Genomic DNA, 23,297 nt, shown 5'->3' with positions numbered 1-23,297 from the left:
TGTTGATAATTTAATAAAGTAAAAGCATAATAGTGGTTAACCCATCTACCCAATCTTTGCTATTGTTTCCAAGCTTAGACGTTTACATTCACTATATCTTTGCCCACCGCTATCACGAAAGCATGTGTTTTGGGTAAGTGTTTTTTTGTGTGAGTGGTTTTTTTTTTGCTTATACATTCATTTTTGCGACTCCATCTTCCTGGAAATGCGAAGGCAGAATGATTAAAATGGGTCACATTGGGTTTTACATAATGGAGTCGTGTCTGTTTGGTTGAAAAGTGTTCTGAGGAGCAGAACATAGGCAGTTCTTTAAAAAACGTGTATACTATAATATCACTCTTGACAGCAGCATTTTAACTCATTCACTCTCAACCCCCTTTTGCTCCCGACTGTTTTACTAGATTTTGACTGATTTTGCAAGGCCCACAGAATATTGTGTTCTGTTGCTATCAAAACATGAAACCTACCAAAAGAAAGATTGGAGTCTCTTCTTTCATCAGGAAAAAAAAGTATATTTGTATCCGTTTCCGTTTTGCAGCAATTAGCATTGGAATATAGCTACGTCTCATCATTATTTACAAACCTGTTGAAAACACTGGCAAAAAGAGCTTGTTGCAACATGACCCTGGCTGATCTCTTATACTCTTGTGCCACCTACTGGAGTTTTATTTTAATTTTATTTTTTTATAACTACTGCCATTGTTTTAAGCGACTTCTTCAGGTCAGAAGCTACATCAAAGCCTTCTGTATGCTCTAGCATAAAAAAAAACATAAAAAAATGCTTAAATAAATTTTGGGGAGTGAAGGACAAAGTATTAAAAACGTATTTTTACGTTTTTGGGGTTGAATGCGTTTATAGAGCCGTTTCAAAATAAGGGTCAAATGATTTTGCAAGCCTACAGTGATCTTGGGTCCTGTGTGCCAGGCATTTACTTTAAAGGACTACTTTGGCGTGGAGGAATGCCTCAAGTTCTTCTATATAAATTTGTAGTCGGCATTTATTTTATTTTTTTTGGTCTCTCTTTTGCATGTGAATGAATTTGGTGTAGGTGAACGTCTGTAGTCCTGGAATTATTGAGATGGTCTTAACAAACAGATGTAAAATATCGGTTCTGTTTGCTTTGGCAGTTGGAGACAGATGTAGCAGAAGTGTGTCTCCATGTTGAAATTTGGCGAGTTACTAACTAGGGATCATCATTTATTTCGGGTGCCGTCATGGTCCTTGACAACACTACTCCATTTAGCAATCAGTCTTTTTGTGGAGGGGAGGGGTTGAAACCTGAGTCAGCTGTTTGTGCATCGACTTCCAGAGAAGCCTCTTCAAGCCCATAGAAACAGCCTACTAGTTTTATTTTACAGGTCATGTGCTTGAAAGCATGGAGTAAACATTTTTAGAGTTTGGATCATGATAGCTTGTGAGCAAATTTATATTAGAAGAATCCTACTCCCCCCTCAGTCTGCCCTATTTTTTTCTCTTGAGCATAAAGTCACAGGCTTCAATACTCTAAAGAGACTACAGACTACTGCGACATCGCTGGACAACAGCACAGTGGGACAGGAAAAAATAAGAAAATTAAATAGGTTTTAGATAGAAATAGATGAAAAAGACAGTCAGTGATAGATTTGTACTAGAAGAGCAGTTGTGTGTACCAGAAATATCAAAATAATGAAGTAGAGAAGTGAGACAAGTTAGAGTTTGACCAATTTTATTTTGCGTAACCTCTGAAGCTCGCTGTAGACAGACATCTCCTAAAAGTCTCGTCATGCCTGCTGTAGCAAGAGTTCAGATATTCTCAGAGGACCATCAAAAGATTAGTCGTGCTCAAATCTTCCTCACAAGTGAGTAAGATTGGTTTGACTCGAGTGTTTGCTTTGCTTGTGAATTTGTTTATTTGTTTTTCAAATAATTTGCATAACTGAATGACATGTAAGTGGATCTTGGGCCTGAGTGTGATAGACCTCACATATAAGGGGGGAAAAAAGTAATCTGTGTGCTTAACTGGTTTTCTAGTGTGATCTTATTTACACATATTTAAGTTGTATGCTGATTACCACCAATACAATATGCTTGTGAGGCGCAGGTATTGTTTTTGTCCACTTGGGGTTGTCATCCTCACATTTTACATTGGAGTATCTTTGACGTTGTGTGTGTGTGTGTGTGTGCCTTTAAAAGGCGGGCCTGGCTTGTTGAATGAAGTTAACGTCGGCAAATGAAAATGTTCAATTGGCTGGCTGTTACTTAGCTAAAAGTTGGCCACTTCAGTGTTTGGTGACGGCGTCAGTTGAGGCCGTAAGAGGAGCAGGTCATCAAAGAATTTGCTTGTGTTTACTTGCCTGTGGAGGGATTACAATTTATTTCTAACTAGCTAGCTAGCTACTTAGCTAGCTAGCAACGTTTACTGTTGAGTTGTCGAAGCCAATTGTGCTTCATAATAGGCACATTTCACTTTGTCTTCTTTAACTGTGAAATGATCCCAAATCTTTAAAGCACCCTTTTCATTTGGCCTGCGCTAACTGCTAGGGGTGTGAATTGCCTATTACCTGGCGATACGATTCGTATCACGATTCATAGGTCACGATTCGATTCGATACCGATTAATCCCGATACGAATCTATAAATTGATTATTGCAAAAAAAAACCAACTCAAATTTAGAAAATACTATTCAATAAACTTGTACATGTACACTGTAAGATTTGTATGCACATTTATTTATCTGAAAATTCAGGTTGCAGTCTGTTTCATGTTTGAACAGCACTGAAATCAAATATTAAGGCTTAATGTTCCATTAATATAACATTCTTCCATGCTTAATGTGTAAATCCTAACCCTAAGTAAGACGTTTTGTTGAATATTCCCATAAAAAATTGATGTTTAAAAATCGATTCGGCCGCATATTGAATCTATTCGAGAATTGAGAGCTGTAATATCGCAATATATTGCCGAATCATTTTTTTCTAACACCCCTACTAACTGCTATGAGTCTGCATTAACTGTCAATGTGGAAAAATAGTGACTGCAGGTAAATCATTTGCGATATTAGTAAAATGAAATAACCTGCGTTGTAGTGAATTCACAAAAGATTAACTGAAATACAGTGAGGATTGACTGTACAAAAAAGAAGATAGTATTAGAAGAATAAAATTAAGAAGCTTGTGTAACTTTTAGCTATAATTTTTACTGTGGCGAATGACTATATGCGATACATTATACAAACACTCAACACAACCTGTTGCTTCTCTATTTGTGTCTAGCGGCCAGAAGCTCGCATTGTTGAGCTTCAGGTCACTTCCTGATTGGCTGAACTCTACGCTATCCACACACAAGGATTTGCAAGCGGAAATCATGAAAACATTTATCATTGTCGACGTTTTTCGAGCACATCGGGGAGAAAAAAAAATGCTCTTGGCAAATCTCAGACAACAAAATCATCGCCCAGGATCATCTTTTAGAGACATTGGAAATGTTTTAATGTAAATGTTTAGCAAGTATGCAACTGAAAGTGAACAATTATATTGGTCAACTATCTGCTGTTTGATACAATTTGATTATCATGGATACATTTAAATTTTAGTTTTAGTTTTAATGCGATGGGAGAAGCTCCCTGGATGTACTGAACTCTTGTTTTAAATGTCTTGTAATATTCAGCAATCTATGATTATCCGTCCGCCCATCCAACTATTTTCTGTACAGCTTGTCCTAATTACAGTCACTAGTGAGTTGGAGCCTATCCCAGCTGACATTAGGCAAGATGCGTGGCGGGGTAAAACATAGACTGGTTGCCAGTCAATTGCTGTGCACATATGATAAACATTCACTAGCTGCCATCTATGAGTATATCGTATGAGATCCTCTGTAATTAGGTGAAGTTCAATATCGATTAAAAAGAATCTCTGGTACAGGATATTTTATCATGTTTTTTGCACTGCAAGAAAATGTTTTTGGTGGTGAGTTTCTCTATAGAGAAAATCCCACAAAATCAAAACATCTTAGTTATCCTTGGCTTAGGCAGAGGACAATAAACTCACTTAAGCTTCTGACAAGTGTAACCACACCGTTACACTTGTGTTCTTTAACAAAAATGTATCCAAATAGATTAACAATTTGTAGAATAATCTAATTTATTTAAGAATCCAAATAGCAACCGTCAACGTAAACAAACTTAATTACAGTATTTAAAAATGGACACAAAATTATTTGCAATCACTGATTTATGCACCTAGCTATTGTTTAGCCTCATGTGAACTTAACCCCTCTGCCCTAATCCCACAGTAACCAGACACGTGTTTACATGAACCACAATCGGCCACCTAATCGGTCTTCACACTTGCTGTCTGGCATCTGAAACTCAAAGTCCATGTTTACAGGCTGTGTCACTTGCTCTGCGTTTAGCATTATCACGTCATGTAGATATTCTCATACATAGTCTCACCAGGCGCATGGAATCAAATGTCTTCCATACGGTGTCGTTATAGCTTAGCAATATGATAGTAGATGTGTCAATTGCGATCCTACCCCATTCCTCGACACCTTGACTCCCCTGAGACTCAAAATAACATTGTGGAATATAGGACAATATAGGAGGACAACAACATATGGCTGCAGGTTGCAGTGCTGTACAAGTGTACTAACCGTATATCATAATTAGAGCTGTGTCTAATATTTTCACTCTTAAAAGCAGTTGGGTCAAAAATAACCCAAACTGGGTCCAAAAATATCGATCCAACATTTTAGTTTATTTATTTAAACCCAAAAATTGGTTCAAATTAATAACCAGCAAACAGCCCACTTAGGGGGGATCAACCCAATGCTTTGGGTTATTTATTAACTTTGTAAACTAAAAAGTTGGTCGAATGAATAACTTGTAATAATAATAATAATAATATATATTTATTTTGTGTGGGGGGCGAGTGACCCAGTATGTAACCAAAAAGTTGGCTCAAAATAATTCAGGGGTAGGGGGTGTTTTAGGCAATTCGTTTAACCCATCTTTTTGATTGAAATTATTGACCCAAACATTTGGGTTTATTTTTTAACCAACTCTTTTAGAGTGTTGGTTTTGGCTTCCTCCTACCTTCTACAATGTGTGTTGTCTCTAAATTGGACATAGATGCGATAGATAGATTGTGAGTGTGAATAGTTGTCTATGTGTATCAAAAGATGATCAAGTCTAATTGATGATGACCTTTGACCTGTGCATTGCATCAGTGCATTGCAAAGTCCAAAAAGTGATGATTGATGTGACTTTTAAACGTCATCTGTACAACACATGGATGTGTATACAGTTTTATAAAGTGGCTATAAAGTCTACACACCCCTGTTCAAATGCAAGCCACATCCGCAGTTCAGAGATTGTGCACACTTACCGTAGTTGCCTATTTGTAATTTTCTTTTCGAAAAAAACTTTTTTTGAATTGAGCTGCTATAGATCACATAAATGGGCAAAGTTTTTTTTAAAACTTTTTTTCTTCTTCTTTTTTTTGCAATGAGGTTGAGATCCACCCCCAATTAATCAATTTGTATCTTTTTTTTAGCCTTCATTGGCTCTCCTTAAGATGAATTTTGTTGAATCATTTCACATCTTTATTTGACTCAAAAGATTTGTGATTCAATTCTATTAAGGGCACGGTTTGTCGTCCGCAAATTTCATTTAAAGATCACAAACAGTCCCGAAAGTTATGAAGATTTATTTTTTTAATATCAGTTTGGCTCATGCGTAATAACAAGGTAATTTGAAAGTAAATGGAATCAGTAAACAGTAGTACAAAAAAAAAGATGGAAAGAATTGGTAGCCAGACTGATGAGGAGGAAATCTAGATGTGCCGGGGGGCCATTTCCCAACATAACAGTTATTGATAGACTTTAAAGAGCCATTTTATATTAGGAAAGTTGCAGAGAAGTCGTCGGATAGGCACATTCCCTACATTGCGGAAACATCATCTTTAACTATAGAGGCTGTCATTTTTACCCAACAGCAAGTCTTGGATGCGATGATGTTATGAGGTAAATATGATATTTGGAACCTCACACTGTAATCCAGCTGTCCTTGCTTGCCAGTCTAAATAATCCTGCATGTGTAACTTTGACAGCATGAGGACTTCTGGAATTTACTTTGTATGGACGAGTCTCTCCACATGGACTGAGTAGTTACGTCTGTGTATGTGTTGAGTTACTAGACTCACTTCCTGCCTGTGTCACATGTTGAAATGTTCACACTCAGAATATACTGTCAGGGAGTTAGGATCAAAGCGAATGCCGAGAAACAAACTTGGAACGTCATGAATTATATTTAGTGCCTGCATACTTTTCCGCTCTGTTTCCAATGCTCATCCAGTGACACATATTCAAACATACTGTAGAATTGGCAGGCTTGATGACAGATTGTTTCTCTGCTGATTACATGGGTGGCCATGTACTTTATAAAAGGAAAGACATTGCTGCTGTCTTTCACCCCAGTTGTCAAGACTCAAGCTTTCCACCGGTGTCCACTAAATTCCATTTTATATCCTACATCAGGATGGTAATTCTTCATTTCAGTAGACTGCTGTGCGTGCAGAGACGGGTAATAGTGGGAAATGCTGGCAGGATGGTTTCCAGTCATTTGAATGGATAGACAGATGGTTGAAAGGATGAGCACTGTTCAGTCTTTGTAGTCGCTTATGCACAGTTTTTTTGTTTTTACCCATGTGTTGTTTTTCATTTTTATTTTTTTATTTTTTTATTATTATTAATATAATGTGCGTCAGCTGGAGCAGCTGGACAGTTCAATTTCCCTTTGGGATTATTATTAAGTCTGTCTATCTGTCTGTCTGTCTATCTATCTATCTGATACTAACAGATAACTAAAGGGACACATGGGTACAAACTGTTCTACCTCAAGTACTTAACAGTGTAGTGATGTGTAAAATCTTCTTTTTTATTTGTGACTGTGTGTGTTTTTTCTTTTCTGGTCCACTTATCATTTGTGCCAGCGGGTACCAGTTAGCTCCAAGGACAACATTAGCCCACAGGTCTCTAAAAATAGCTAACCATTGATGGGACATTAGTACGTGACTTACTAAGAAGAATAAAAACAGAAAATGTATGTTAAAGCAGTTCTGAAAATGGATGAATAAAATAGAGTTCAATGGGAAAAAATTATGTTTTTATACGATCAAATATTTCAAAAAAGGTCATTTTACAGTTGTAATTTTAATACCGTGGTACCACAATATGTTTGCTCATTGTTATCGTACTGTCAGAATTTAATATCACCACATGCCTGTACTCAAATACCATCACTGCTGTGTATTAAAAATAAAAAAAGATTGTTCATATTTGAAACACAAAAACAGTGACATCTGTCAGATCTCGTAGGACACTAAACCCTTGTCTTAAAAGAGGAGTCGACACTGGGTAGGGCCGAAAAGGATGTAGGAAATTCAACTTAAATGCAGTAATGTAGAAAAGTATTTTTCTTTGTTTAAGTTCTCAGCTCACAACTAAATCATGTAGGACTGGAACTTTATATGCAGTACCCTCATTTTCAAGCTGTACAGACATGTCCTGATGCGCTGCGTTGCTGGAAGTGATAATTTACTGGCTGGACATCGGGTGTATGAGGCGATCAGGTAAAAAATGGCAACATTTTGGCATAATGAAACATTTGGCTTTTCCTCCACCTTCTTCTGTTGCATTCTTTAAAAGGAACCCCAACTGTATAATGACAAGTTTTCTTCATGGGCTTTATTTGGTTGTTACTAACATAACTATGAGATTCATTTTTCAAAAACCATTTCCAGTTTAATACGTTTTGGATAAACTTGATTTATTTATGTACGCTGCCATTGTTGTTTAAGTGCTAAACGCATTCTGCGTAGTGACGTAGAATGGCAGCTGGCTCTCTGCCGAGCAATGCGAAACGGGAATAAAGAAAGGGAGGTAACGAGGTGAAGAAACAACATGCGATCGAGAGAGTTACCCTCACCCACGCCGAGCTCTCGAGAGCTCTCCCGATCGCATGTTGTTTCTTTAGGAACGCTACAAGGCTTACCTTGCTTTCTTTATACGCGTTTCACATTGATCGGCAGAGAGACAGCCTCCATTCTACGTCACTACGCACTGAATGCGGTTGGCACATACACTGGCGGCATATGTGCAAATAAAGTTTCTACAAAATGTAATAAAATGGAAATTATGGCTGGCTGGGCGTGGGCGGGTCTGCCCCTCTGTTGGCTGCTGGGTGGCGGCTGCATCTTGGCCGTTCCCTGGGTCTCTTGGGGGGTGCTGCGTTGCGGGGCTCTCCCTGGTGTCCGGGGCGGCGTCGCTCCGGCGCGGTCCGTCGCTCTGGGCCCGGCGACGCGGTTCGGGGCCTGTGGGCCGCCGGGGTGCCCCGTGGTTCCCTCTCCCCTTCCCCTTCCTCCCCCTTGCTGCCTCTCCCTCCTCGCCTCTCCCCGCCCGTCCTCCGCCTCCCTGTCCCTTCTCCCTCGTCACCCTTCCCCATCCTCTCCCCCCCTCTCTGCGGCCCTGCCTCTGCCCCTTGCCCTTCTTGTCATCTCCTTCCCCCGTCCCTTCCCCCTCCCCTGTCCGCCTTCCTTCCCCTCCCCTGCTCCTGGGTTTGCTCTCCGGTGGCCCGGGGGTTGTCCTTTGGCGCTGCCGCGGCCTGGGGGGCCCTGAGGTGTTGCGCTTGCTCTTTCCTGGCAGCGGTCGACGGCTCCCCTCTTTGGTGGAGATTTTCATGCATGCCAGATCCACCACACCAGCATCTATCGAAACTCAGACACAATCTGCTTCTTCCTCAGGTCATTGAATCAGTGGAGGCTGGTGTCTGTGGATCTCACTCTGCTTCGTCTGTCCTTCCTTCCTTTCCTCAGTCTCTCCTTTGGTCTCTTGAGGTCTCCCTGATTTGTTGGAATTGAGATGTTTCTGGAGTTGGTGAAGGACTCTGGTTGGTGGCCCGGTGGGTGGTGTCTGGTCGGTGCTGGATTTCACTTTCCTTTCTTTTCTTTGGTCCTTCCTCGGGTCTCCTGATGGCGGTGTTCGGTTTAGGTGAACGGTATGGGATTTTTTAATAGGTTTTTGGTGAACTAATGAATACACACACACTCACACGCACGCACGCAAGCACGCAAACACACACGCACATACACATACTCACCCACATACAAAATAAAAAAATAAAATTTAACATTTTAAAAAAGAGAGCAATGATGATGACATTTCAAATCGGTAAAATTACCGAATGAACAATACTGAGCTCTAAAGAAAAAAGAAAAAAATGATTTTTTTTTTATAATAAATAAAATAAAATTTTAATTATTTTAGAAAAATTAATCTCATAGTTATGTTAGTAACAACCAAATAAATCATATGGAGCAAACTTATCATTACAGTCGGGGCTCCTTTAAAAAAATAATTTTAAAAAAGGGAGTGAACTGCACATTCAACTTGGCTGACTTTTAACATGTTCAGTCTTAATTCTAGGGATGTTCGATACCACTTTTTTTTTTACGATACCGATACTCAAATCTTCAGTACTCACTGATACCGATACCAAGTGCCAATACCATTAGTACTTATGATGCATAAAATTTCCCCCCAAAAACAATGACAGATCTTTTTTTTAAATGACATATATATCCTAACTATAGAAAATTTCCTTAAAATGTAATGAAATTAATGGCAATTATATTTTTTCAATTTGCTCATACGTCATTTTGCATAGTACACACAATAAAATGTTGTTGTTTTTTTTAATCCATAAATACATTTTAACAAATAATCCAGAAGCCCCCCCAAAAAAGTTCAAATCAAAACTTCAACTTCTTTTTAAGGAATCCAGTGGAGTGCAAATAATTCAATTCAATACAATAAGGCTTCAAGTAATTTAGTAATATCTTCCATGTTAAGAATTCCTCAAGCTGTTTGGTGATGTTTAATTATATATTGTTTTGCAATCTATGCTTTTAATTTGGAAGGCTGCTGTGTATATGAATTAGTATACATAAAACCCAAAAAGAAACAAAAAAGCCACATTACAAATATAATGTAGTGTGTATAAGAGCTATAATTAGCGTCTGTGAGGACCGTAAGGCACCATTTTATTTTTAGCACGCAATTGATGACGTTAACAAGGCAATTAAGCGCATGGCAAACGTAAACGAGGCAATTAAACACTGCAAAGTTAAGAAGTTACAAACATATAGGTGATATTACTCACAACAAGAGTACTTACTTATTCTCAGTAATGCACACTGAAATGCCGCTGTTGGAAGTAATGACATGAACAAGTGTTACCTCATAAGGAGACACACAGGATACAAACGAGACGGAACAAAACTTCCATTCCCCCCTAGTTTTTCTGACAAGAGGGGGGTCGATACCAGTATCAATACTTATAATAATTATTATTTTTTATATATTATTATTTATTTATTATTATTATATATATTATTTATATATATTTTTTAATGGGTTGACTTCCCTTTTAATGCTCCAAGCAGAATAGTTTAAATTGAAAATGCCAACACACAGGTTCTATATCAGGGATATAATTTATGTATCTTTCCCGTTATGAATCCACTGTATGAATAATAGATCATGTCCAGGAAGTAGCCACCCATCAAGTAGAGATTTCTCTTTCTCTCTTCCTCCTACTTTTTCTCTCCATCTATCTCATCCCCTTGTTCTCTCCATCGTCCATTCAACATAAGTCCATCCATCTTACTTTCCTTGCATCCTTCCCCTCTTCCTTTACTCTATTGGAGAAGCAGCACAGAGTAACCACACCCAGTATTTGTGCGTAATCTCTAACAGTCTACAAACAGGGTTTGGTGTCATCTGACTGCACAGCATGTGCACGGTTGCCAGTATTCTGCCACATATCTTGATCATCTATGAAGAGATTTTTTTGGTATATATTTTGGTGGCGGGGAACCTGAGGTCATGCAGAGTTGAGCCACATGGGAAATTGACGGCTAAACTATGGTGAGTGGAGCTAACAGCAGCGGGATGGAATTTTCACTGAGACCTAGCAACGGGTCAGACAGGACCCCACATAGACTGTGGAGCTATGTCTGCTGCCAGAAGAGGCCCACATTACTGCTGCCTTCATGTACGTAACAGAGAACAGAGAAGGTTACTGATGATCTGTGTTTGTTCTCTTTTTGTATTTATTGATTTGGGATCTTACAGTCAGTTGTGGAAACAGCATTTTTACATTATTTAAGCCTTATATCGCAAATCCATTCAGATTTATTCTTAAGTACATTTGCCAGCAAAATAGAGATTTTTCATCCTAATGATTTCCATTTCTATTCAGCCTTCTGCGAGAATGTAATGAACATCTCTTGTCCATCATTGTGGCTTTGAATGCTTTGGTTCTTTGTTGCACTGAGATGTGTTATTAGCGCACGAGCTCTATTAGGACAGACAGTAACACAATTACGCTCATAGGCAGCGGAAGATAATGTTCTTGGCAGATGGAGGAAAGGCTAATGTCACTCTCCAATGGCATATGGTTGACTTTTCTGTGTTTATTTTTCAAGTCAGTTATGCTAGCATTAGTTTGCACATTTTCAATTATTATCAATCGGATAGCGACACACGGGAACATACTTTTACCTCTCTGTTGCTCATTATTAAAATCACGAGTCAGCTGATTACTAAGGTGGTCCTGTAAGAGAAAGCAAAATAATATCTTATTCAAGGTTTCCCTCAGAAAACCTGCTAAGCTTGGTGGTCAGGGACGGTATGGGAACAAAATTCGGCCCAGGCTAGAAGATGATGAACGACCTGCGGCAAATTGCAGATGTGGCAAATCCAGGTCCAGAAAGTAAAAACCCTGCCATAGTTTGGATTTAGCCCTTGATTCTAGCTAGCTAGCTAGCTAGCTAGCTAACTCCCTAGCAGGTAAACGAGCAACATGGGAGCGAGCTAGGGAGCTAGATAGTTAGCACCTGGGGCTAAAGCCAAACTGTGGCAGGGTTTTTACTTTCTGGACCTGGATTTGCCACCCATGGCAAATTGTATTTGACGACGGGACAAGAAAGCTTGGCGGCCCGCCCGGCCTATAAAGCTCTGAGGGGAACCCTGTTATGAAATTATTAACAGACAACAACTCAGTCTTGTGAATGGAGACAGTTTGCTTTAGCTCATTAGTATTCGCAGCTGCCTGGCTGGCAGTACATATTCTGTGTGTTGTATCTGATCTGTCTCATAGACGGTCAGCACTAGTTTTAATACCAACTACAGTGAGTGGTGCTTCCCTTTAATCATGGCTCTTCCTGCTGCTGTGTTTGCATGTTTATTTAGAACACTGTGTGTGAGGGAACACCATGTGGGTCCATCTGCTCCTGCTTAGAGTTAGCAAAAAGGTTAGCTCATTAGCAAGTGTAAATTAGGCAGTGTTGTGACAGACTCTTGCCAAATGCTTCTTGTACTGTGTGCGTGTTGACCTTCTTTAATTTATCGGTTTAGGTGTTGTGTGTGCTTTTTGTGTTTCCCTTTTCTGCCACACATTCATGCACTTCTGGAAATATTCTTTTGAGAGGAACACATAGATAGGCCTGGTGAATAGGGTGAAGTTTTCCTGCCTTGCCTCTTCTCGCACACTGAACTGAAGATCTCTTTTTTTAAAGTGCTGGTTGATTGTTTGGTTTACATTGAAAGGGAAAACTCGTATGCGCTTTGGGTTTGAAATATATCTTTAGTGATGTCAGTCCTGTAACTTTTCTGGCATACCTTTTTTTCCCCTAGCTTTATTAAACTGTTTCACGATCTACAGGTCCTACATTGCCCAGACAGTCACCCCATGTTCAGAATGGCCCCACACCAGATGAAATCGACCTTCGGAGAAGGTAAGGCACACTCCTTTGTATCATCTTGCATTTTCTTTCTTTGTTTTTGAAATTCATACTGTAGTGACCCTGGTCTTTCCCAGACAAAGGCTTAAACTTGGAACTCACACTTCGTGTGCCATAAAGCCAAGTCCCCGTGTGGCTGTCAGGGTTACATGTTACCCATTTATTCAAAATGCTTACCTTGCACATGAGTACATTTTCTTGCTTGAAGAAATGAAGTCAGCGTGAGATACTGACACACACTCCTTGTTTCTTTACTCCAACACATGATTAACAATCAGTTCCACACAATCGACTACATTCTTCAAATCCATTTACACTATTGTTAAGATTTCAGAGTTCAGGAGGCAGGTGAAAACAATTCAAGTGAAACTGATGAACAAAACATCTTTCTACAGAATGCTGCTGAAGTATATCCCTTTAAAATATGTTTAAGAGAGGGTGTTTAAATAATGTTTTTTGTCTAAATGACTTTGAAGAAGTGCTGAAATATGGATGGTCATCTCTTCTTTTTTCTATGCCATTTGGACACCAAGTAATCTGACTCACAGACCATATACAGCCTGTGACACTTGGCCCAATATTACCCTGTTCATTAGTCATCGAATGATGTCATCGTCTCGATAAAGCGGGCTTAATACTAACACTACAAGTGTAAGAGGTCTGGTTTCCCCCATGCAAACTTAATCATAACTAATACTATGGACGTCTCAGTAGTAATGCATTCTTCAGATGTGAGTCAATGGTTTGGCAAATTTTTTTTTTTTTAGGTCAGCTACCAGGAAGTTAAGTATGTGTGCCTCATGATACTGGCTCTACTCCATTCCCTCTTTTTGTCATACACATACAATCGATCGGTTGCTGAGGTCATCTACTGTATGCTGACGGACACTTTAATAATCAGCCATAGTGGCAGAGAAAGTGAAGAACGCACAAAGGTGTAGAATGGATTTTAAAAAAAATCAAATGGTGCTATTCTGCCCTTTGCTTCTCTAAAAAGGAAAAGAAGTTGGAAGCAGCAATCTTTTTCAGCAACAGACAGCAGACTTAGAGCTGTTTAATGGCATATTGTTTTTATTTATTTTCAGACTCACAAAGAGTATCTGTGAAAAATTACAGCCCCAAAATTGTTCCCCTTTTTTGGCAAAATAGTTTCAGTGTGTCCTCTAGGATTTTTTTCAGCAACGAGGGCAGGCCAACTTTGGGTTGTTAAAAATCGGTAGGTTTTTTTTTTCACATCGTGCCAGGAGTGGCGTCAAGGGAGGGGGGGGGGGGGGGGGTCGGTGTTGTCTGCAGGGCTTTACGCTAACTTTTAAACACATTTTTTCAGTTTATCGCACTGCACAGGATTTGGTCGCACCATTTCTGGGGAGGTGCAGCATGGCCAAATTTGCTGATGTACAATCGTCTCAATTTGCATACCATACCGTAGGTTTAATTGACGTAAAGATTGACAGTGACTCAAGATATATTTGCAAGATTTTTTTTTTAAGATTAAGTTTTATCATTATTCACAAACCTGTTGAAAACACTGGGGAAAAGAGCTTGTTGCAACATGGCCCTGGCTGATCTCCTATACTCTGCTGCCACCTGCTGGCCGTTTTTGTAATAACTACTGATGCTTTAAGAGACCTCTTCATGTCAGAAGTTGTATCAAAGGCTTTTGTATGCTCTAGCATAAAAAAACCATAAACATATAATTACATACATGATAATATTTAAAATAGAACGTATTTATACATTTTTGGGAGCAAATTATATAATAAAGTGATTGAAAGCGTGGAGGTACGCTATATGCAATCACTGAATCCGCAATAAGGGAACTGCGATATAGCGAGGGATGTCTGAATTCCCTCTTCCCTTTGTTTGGAAAGCGCGTCGGACAGAATACGGCTTGAGAAGCAACAGACAGAGAGAACAGAGAAAAAAAAACAACAGTATGATCTTTGTTAGGAGTTTAAAAAAATCCTCCCTCATCAAGCTCCCATGACACACTGCTCTAATCCTCCTTTTGTAGGCAGAAGATGCTGAGCTTGGTCATGACCCTCCAAGGGTGACTGTATGTCTGACGGACATATTTATCTCATGCTTGAGCATATTAATGAAAGGCCGGGAGTGGAAAGATAAACCACTTGCATAGAAGTCGGGGCGCTACCCTCAGATTAAAAAGACATGAGCTGCAAATAATGAACTGTGATATAAATAGCTACACAGCACGTGGGCGTGTTTTGGGGGTGAGCAAGCCTTTTGGTGAAGGGGCGCGTAAATGTGTTGAATAAAAGAGAAGATAAAGGCACCATTTTAAAAAAACAAAAACAAAAAAAACAACAACATTGAATGTTCATAAGAAGCTTTATTTTCAGTCAACTGCTAGCATTTTGCTGCTGGGACATGCTGCTACTAATGGAACACATGTTGACATTGGCTATTGCTACAATGTGTTTGCCTTTGGCTTGGATAACATTTTGGGTGTTTTGTTAGTAGGGCACACACCACATGGAGAGAGACAGAGTTTGTATATTGACGAGATCCTTGGACTGAAGTCGGTCCATATGGTCCATCAGCACTCGTATCCATTTGGTTAACTTTTTGTGCTTCTCTGAGCCAACCAGGCAAGCCACCAAGTCCAGCTGGCCAACAGATTCTGCCAGACTGCAGTGCCATGGAAGATTTAGCACAGTTGTTAAATTGTGGCAAAAGAAGATGATGACATAATGCTCTACAATGTCGGACTCATGTACAGTATACTACACATATAAAATTTGAGTTTTGACCTCTGTGCAGCTAATATTAGAAATCATCTCTCAGGTCAAGACTCGCAACCTTTATTTTATTTTTATTTATTTTTTGCTTTGTATACCACTGATCCTGCTCTCGATTATTCAGAACTACCAATCAATGTTGCCTCATTTGCTTATACACAATAATAGATACACAATAATAATTCAAAACAACCAGATGTATTTGTAATAGGGCTGCAACTAATTAATTTTTTTATGAATCGATTAAAAGATGCACTCTATTTAAAAGAAAAAAAGTTTTAATTTGTATTCCTTTATTCAAAAACAGGCCATTATTTCCAATTGACAGTGGAGAAAAAGCACAAACTTAAATACATGTAAGGGGAAGTCAACCCAAAATCGTCTTTACAATAATATGTTGTTTTTGCCTGCACTAGTCTAAACACGGCATTCTGTTTAATATTGTGTTCGTGGAATATGAGTTAAGCAGCAAAATCAATCTGTTTTTTATCCATCTCAGAGGGTGGCCATTTTGCCACTTGCTTTCGACTGAAAAGGACATCACAGTTGCTCAGGGCTCAAGTAACGACCAATCACGGCTCAGTTTCAGCAAGTGGGTGAGCCGTGATTGATCGTTACCTGAGCAACTGTGATGTCATTGTCAGTCAACAATAAGTGGCAAAATGGCAGCCCCTTCAGATGAAGAAAATGGCTGGATTTTGCTGCTTATTTTATAATGCACAAACACACTATTAATCAGAATACTGTGTTTCAACTAGTGGGGCTGCATACAACATACTATTGTGAATAAAATTTTGGGATTGACTTCCCCTTTAAATTAAATTAGGTCACAAAGATTACTGGATTTTCCAAAATAATTAGCAATTAATTTTATATGTGTTTAATTCTTGATTATTGGGTTAATCGTTGCTCCTCTAATGCAAAACAAATGTCAATCTACAATAATTGATAACGTGACTTTTTGCTCACTCAATGTAAGTCTATTGTCTTCCAAATGCCTCAAGATTTCATTCTTCAAGAATAAGTAAACTCTCTTGTGACATACACTGAGGTCTTGCACGAAGTCTAGTATGATGTCGTCATGATGACAGGTCCAACGCCAACATTTTGTGTGACACTTGTGTTTTTTCCGACCAACTATTTTGGTAGCATTCCAAGTATACAAGCTGAATTGCGCAGCGGTCACAAACCTTTTTGAAACTGAAATCTACTTGGGTACTGATTAACTCATTCACTCGCAGCCATTTTCACTGAAGCAACCCCCTTCTCTCCCAGCTGTTTTACTGGATTTTCACTGATTTTGCAAGGCCCACAGAATATCGTGTTCTATTGCTATAAAAACATGAAACCTACCAAAAGAAAGATTAGAGTATCTTCTTTCATCTGGAAAAATTAATCATTATTCACAAATCTGTATAGAGCTGTGGGTAAATTAGCTTTTTTCAGCATGGCCCTGGTTGATCTCTTTTGCTCTGCTGCCACCTGCTGGCCGTTTTTGCAATAACTACCATTGCTTGAACCGTTCTCTGCAGATCAAAGCCTTCTATATGCTCTATAAATACGTCTTTGAAAGCATGGTAATATTTAATATAGAACCTATGTAAATGTTTTTGGGAGCAAATTAGTTAATGTGACGGGCTAACAGTTTGATACTCACTCCTGAAGTACTCTAAGACTCTAAACTGAAGCAACAAATGAATTTTTCATAATATTATAATATTAGTGAATAATGTTTCACCATCAAAAAATTTAAAAATCAGAGCTGTAGTGTTTTGGGAAGAGCAGAGGTGTAATGTTGAAGAGAGCATAAACATGGCAAGCAGTGAATAAATGATGTATGCCATTTTCTCTTGATATGAATTGCCTTCTGTCTTTTGATAACATACAAAGTCATTTGATTTGTATCACATGTAGCTAAAAGCTATAAATTACACCTTTTTTACAGCAGGGTTAGCGAGACATTTTTCAATCAAGGGCCATTTAACATTTTTGGAACATCCTACAATTGCCATATTCCATTATGTATCATATCTCACATTAAGTAATGGCTGAAAGTGACTGCCTTGCTTTGGTGTCTTGTTTCATCTGAAAACTGATGACAAAGCCATTTGCACCTGGTTTTCCCGGTTTGTCCTGAGTTTTTACAACTGCTCACAACATTTGTGTTCTCTCCCCAGAGGGAGGTTGTTGTACCCAACGAGCTTTCAGCTCATCATTGCTTCATAGTTCCCTTTCATTTTACAAGTTATTAGCTCATTAGTTTCACATTAAAAACTTTGCTAACTTGTTTCATGTCCATAAACATTTTACCAATAGCTTTGAGTTTTGCTTACAACAAGTACAGAAATCATTCTTGAGTTTTCTTATGGATTGGGACATTGCATTGCTATAATTAACAGTGTCATGTGCTGTAATTGCTTAAAGCAGGGGTGCTCAAGTTCGGTCCTCGAGAGCCCCTATCCAGCCTGTTTTCCATGTTTCTCTCCACTAACACACCTGATTCATGATCAGAATCGTTATCAGGCTTTTACAAAGCTTGCTGATTAGCTGATCATTAGATTCAGCTGTGCTGCAGGAGGGAAACATGGAAAACAGGCTGGATAGGGGCTCTCAAGGACCAAATTTGAGCACCCCTGGATTAGAGTGTTGCTGTCATTCCATTTTGGGTTCGATTCTATTTTCAAGTCTGTTAGAGCACAATAAAAGCTCTTTTGGTACACTTCATGGCCATCCTGTTATTGCTGAAGTGCTGCAATTTGTATCTGGGTCTGTTATTTACTATTTAAAATTGTCACATGGAGTGAGAAGTCAGTACTCTACCAATTATTTTTTAGAGTAATATGTGGACATCATGCCATGACATGATTTGATTACATATTAACGCAAATGTGCAAAACTAATCATTCAGTCCTAATTTCACTGGGTTCATAGATCCAAAGTCATTCAAACAAATTGAATTTACTGTTGGATTTTTTTTTTTTTTTTGCCAAACAATAGTGACAGCATTTACAGTACAGTATCATCAACGTTTCCAGGATGCCTGGCGGGATACAACTTTGGCCATTTAAGGGGTTTATAGTAAGTTCTTGCAAAGAGGAAAGAAACATGTATGTATGTATAGCATTCAGACCTCACTGCCTCCCACGCTCCCTTGCGCAACGGTTTCCTCGGCAACTCTTGTCAGGGGGCGAGTAAGATGCCAGTTAAACAGAGCAGAGGGCTTTTCACAGCGTTGAACCCTCTGATGTTTCCCACCAAGATGGACGGGAAGACATTTGTTGACTTTCTCAATTTTCTATGTGCACAAAAGCATCAAGACACACCTCTAGGTCGATTGGGGTGAGGCAAGAACGTTTGGCCTCCCGTGAGTTTGAACGTAACAAACCAAGACAATTCTGTTTTTTCAACTTTCTGAGATTTGTTGTTTAACATGACCCTGATTTAATCAATGCATCAGCCTCTTAGAGTTTGTTGTTAATTACATTCCTCTATTCTCGTTTTGAGAATGAGATAAATGATGAAAGAAGGTATTGATTATGACAGTCATTTCTTTGTGCTTCCAGCTTTATATGCCAGTGGCTTTGAGTCATGAATACATGAAGGTTTTCTTAAGTTGCTGCCAGTTTTCATGAAACCGTGCTCTACTTGTAAACTTTTGGCAGTGGGAAAAGCTGTTCTCACTGTTCAAGAATGTGAGTGTAATGTTAGGACTTGGAATATCTTCCACTGTCGCGTGACATCTGCCGAACAGCCAAAATGGACAGGAAACCGAGGGTGTCATTGTGATAAACGACAGCCTCTTTTGTACTATGAGTCATTTTGAGTGGAAAATGCTGATTTCCTCTAACATCAAGTTTGTTTTGTCTGGATCTTCTGTGGAAAAGATTACTATGTGGTTAAAGCAAACAATTATCAGCTTTGTTGCCTTTTTTATGTTGAGTTTGGCAAACACTGATGCGTTTTGTAAACATCTGAGATCGCCAGGAGAGCTTTTTTTATGGCTACAAAGGAGTCTTGAGCATCAAGCGCTTCCACTTCATCAACCGATGTGTTGAATGAAAATGAAGCAATGCTTCAGACAAAGTACACTATAGGTTTACATTTATTTTTCTTCACTAGATCACCATTTTTTGCAACTTTTCTAAGTGGCTAGTGACAAAACTACGGATATTATTGAAGACTAAGGCCTATTCAGAATAGATGTTCATGATTGACTGGCCAAAATACAGTATGTGCTTAAGAAAAACATGTTCTAGTTTCATGACAATAATCCCTGAAAATTAAAGACTGATGAAATGAAAACTAAGTTTGAACGATGAATGATGTTGATCGATTTGGGAAAACAATGGAGGAAATTATTCCTATTATAGCTACGTTTTACGTGGACTGAAAAAATCTGACCCATTTTTGACATGACTTCAAATACGGCCAAGTAAGCAGTATACTGTATTGGTACTACTTAGTAGTTCAAATAAAGTGATACGAGGGCTTCAGTTTCTATAGTATTTTGCATCGTTAACTGTAATTATTGGATACAAATTCCATGATTAGATTTAGGTCATGACTTGTAACATTATGGTGTATTATGTAAACTAGTGCTGTCACTAACGGCTTTTTAAAAAATCGAGTCTCCTATCTATTATTCCATCAGTTAATCGCCACACACCCCCCCCCCAAAAAAATAGCATTTTTTATTTTTTATAAGTCCACTAAGGTTGAACGTAAATTGAATTAGATATAGTAGATATAAATACTCATTGTTCCTTATCTCCTGCCAATAAAATTAGCCTATGCTCAACGATTAACAATCACAATTAGCATTAGCCCTGAACAAACTCATTTCTTATTGTATTTTTCCTGAAAATCACTTCATAGTCCAACATATGAAAAATCCAATTTGATCAAAATGTTAAATGGAGTGCACTTAAATAGCGCTTTATCTTCATCGTATGTTTACTAAGTCTGACGTATTCGCTTGTCTCGTTGAAAAATATTGAGTTGTTGAATCCTACAATGGCCATTGATGCAGCATACTAACCGCGTAGAAAGGTTTTTTAAATAACTTACTTTATGCTCCAGGATCCCGCGCTGTCACCCTGATGCTTTTCTTTGGTTCCATCCCATTTTAAATCCATAAACATCATGAGTACTCGCTATTGCTTATAGCTTCGTACTTGATAATGCTACTAGCGAATGGTAACCTAGGTAGTGGTATTGCAAAGTGAGTTAGTTTCTAAGGTCCGCCAGCGTCTGCTTTTGCAAACTTCCTTGCGTCTGTTGTTAAATGTATTGTGGCCAACTGGGTCAATTTGGCTCGGTTATTGCACATTTGGTGGTGTAAAACCATAGTAATAGTCCTTATGGCAAACGCTGGATGGCTTAGCCTGCACGCTGCATGGAGGAGTGAAAAAAAAAAACTTGTGTGAGTCTTGCTCTATGCTTGTAGATACGGCCTTCCTGTTGCTAACACACGTAGGGCCGCCATCTTACGTGTGTTTGGCTCCAATAAAATCATTGGAACTCTTTTATTTATTCACAAATGATTGGTTCCGGCAACTTCCAGGTGCCGCAAATATGTTTTTAAAAATGATTAAAATAGCTTAGACGCATGCATTTTTTCGTCCGACTTGGTCGACTTTTTTCCCCAGGCCTAATGTAAAAATTGTTTAAATCAACTAACCCTACTTAGCTTTACAGAGTACTTTGAAAAACAAAGTGCTATACATAAATAAAACTCCAACATAACACTTTAAACACAATTAACAGTTTGACATTGAAACATTCCTGCATTGCCTCTTCTGTGTCTTTACACCAAACCACAGCTATTATATTGGCCCCCTGCTGTGCCACCAGCGGCTTATTGGTGGTCACAAAGTGAATGAAGTTATGGTCAGATTCCTCAGAGGAGGTAGCAAAGAAAAGACGTTTGTTCCTTTCACATTAGCATACATAAAGGTCCAGAGTTTTATTTCCTCCCGTTACCAAGTCAACAAGTTGTTTGAAGTTGTTAGTAGACAAGAATTGAAATAAGCAGCGCTTCATCAAAACACATTGAATAACAAAACTGTGAATCGAGAGGAGGTTTGCTTGGCTGGACGCTCGCACGTCTTTCAGATATCTACTGCGTCGGAGGTTGAGGCTCGAGTACTTGCGCCGCACCAGCTAGCTTGTAGAGCTTTGGCGTTGTGGAGTTTCTTCTTACTGCGCCATGTACAACGTGGTGAAATGCAAACAATGTAGAGCTATTAACAATATCGTTGCAGTCTGTGAGCAACAGGCCTAAAGAAACAGATTTGGAGAATGGACCACCAGTCACCACATTGACAAGTGATGTTCAAACTTTTTTTTTTCTTTCTTTCTGTCGAAGCAGAAGGAGGAGGCCTTCCTCTAGTTCGCTCAAAGCCGGTCCGGTTTGAACCTGACAGTAATTGTCCCTTTCATACATAAGCTACAAGCCATGTTAAATTCTAAGCTAACCTGTGATTGACACGACTGGTGCGTTTAACACCGGAAATAAGTGATTGAGTGATTGAGTATACTTTTCACAGACGTCTGGCTGGAACGGCATTAAAGAGAAGCGTATCCAACTTTAGACAGCAAACCAGCAGGCAAATTAAATGTCTGGAATATGAAGAGAATATCTACTAGCTAAACTGCCCCAGAAACCGAAATAAGTGATTGAGTATACTTTTCACAGACGTCTGGCCGGAACGGCATTAAAGAGAAGCGTATCCAACTTTAGACAGCAAACCAGCGGGCAAATTAAATGTCTGGAATATGAAGAGAATATCTACTTGCTAAACTGCCCCAGAAACTGAAAATGAATTACTGTACGTTAGGCTTCATCAGCCAGGAGGAGGGGCCTATAGGGTCAAAAGTATATTATTAAATAAATATTTATAATATCAGTAATGTTGTTTGTTTTCACAAGTTTTAGAGTCCTGAATTTTGATTTTGATTCTGCACAATAAATATTCTCAGAATTACTTTTGAAGTAGAGCTTGTTTAAATGTTTTGATTAATTTAGCTAGAAAATACGATTTGCCAATAACACAATGTAAATTTAAGAAATATTAAAAACTGTTCATTATATTAATATAAAAAAAAACAATTGTTCATTCATTATAGTCAATTTTTTTTTTGGTTTAATAAAACCCATGCTTCAGGTTCCTGCAAAAAAACAACAAGTTAAAGCGTTAACTAATTAATTAATCACTAAAAATGATTGCATTAATCATGTATTAACGCAGATTAATCACACTATTAATTTTGACCGCAGATGATCTCTTAGCTGACAGTGGATGGTTCCGTTAAATGTAGCACAGGTTGTGTTTGAGCAATAAACGTAACTACATGCATTTAAATAATGCATTTAATAAATGTTTGCATATGACATTCAGAATATTTGTTCATGTCAAACTATTGGGGTCATTGTTTTCCCATTTTAAATTATGCAAGTAACTAACTGATTAGAAAAAGAGGAGGATGAGCGTGTGCAGTGGATAAAATTTTTTCCTCACGTTAACATTAAATGTTGAAAAAAAAAAAATAGGTGCTCTTTAAATTTGGCGGGCAAAATTTTAATTAAGTGATTGATGGTGGTTAATCAAAATTCTAAGATGTGATTAATCAGATAAAAAAAAAAAAAAACTTGCTTATGTCCATCCATGTTTTCCTAGTCAGTGTCATGTTTTGAA

General features: G+C 38.5%; 1 protein-coding gene across 6 annotated transcripts in view; it reads left to right on the top strand.

Annotated features, from left to right (window-relative positions):
* The window catches only part of enah (ENAH actin regulator), a 106,315-nt gene that overhangs the window by 57,367 nt on the left and 25,651 nt on the right, over window positions 1-23,297 (top strand). For all 6 annotated transcript variants that reach the window (XM_086061286.1, XM_086061285.1, XM_086061284.1 and 3 more), the window contains exon 4: window positions 12,763-12,835. In XM_086061286.1, coding sequence (XP_085917412.1) covers window positions 12,763-12,835 — 73 coding nt within the window. The remainder of the gene's footprint in view (window positions 1-12,762; window positions 12,836-23,297) is intronic.

Source organism: Leptonotus elevatus, chromosome 18 (genome assembly GCF_054856555.1).
Source record: "Leptonotus elevatus isolate MCC_2025b chromosome 18, RoL_Lele_1.0, whole genome shotgun sequence".
Lineage (NCBI taxonomy): Eukaryota > Metazoa > Chordata > Actinopteri > Syngnathiformes > Syngnathidae > Leptonotus > Leptonotus elevatus.
The sequence above is the reverse complement of the archived record's forward strand: the minus strand, read 5'-3'. Positions and strand labels throughout refer to the sequence as shown.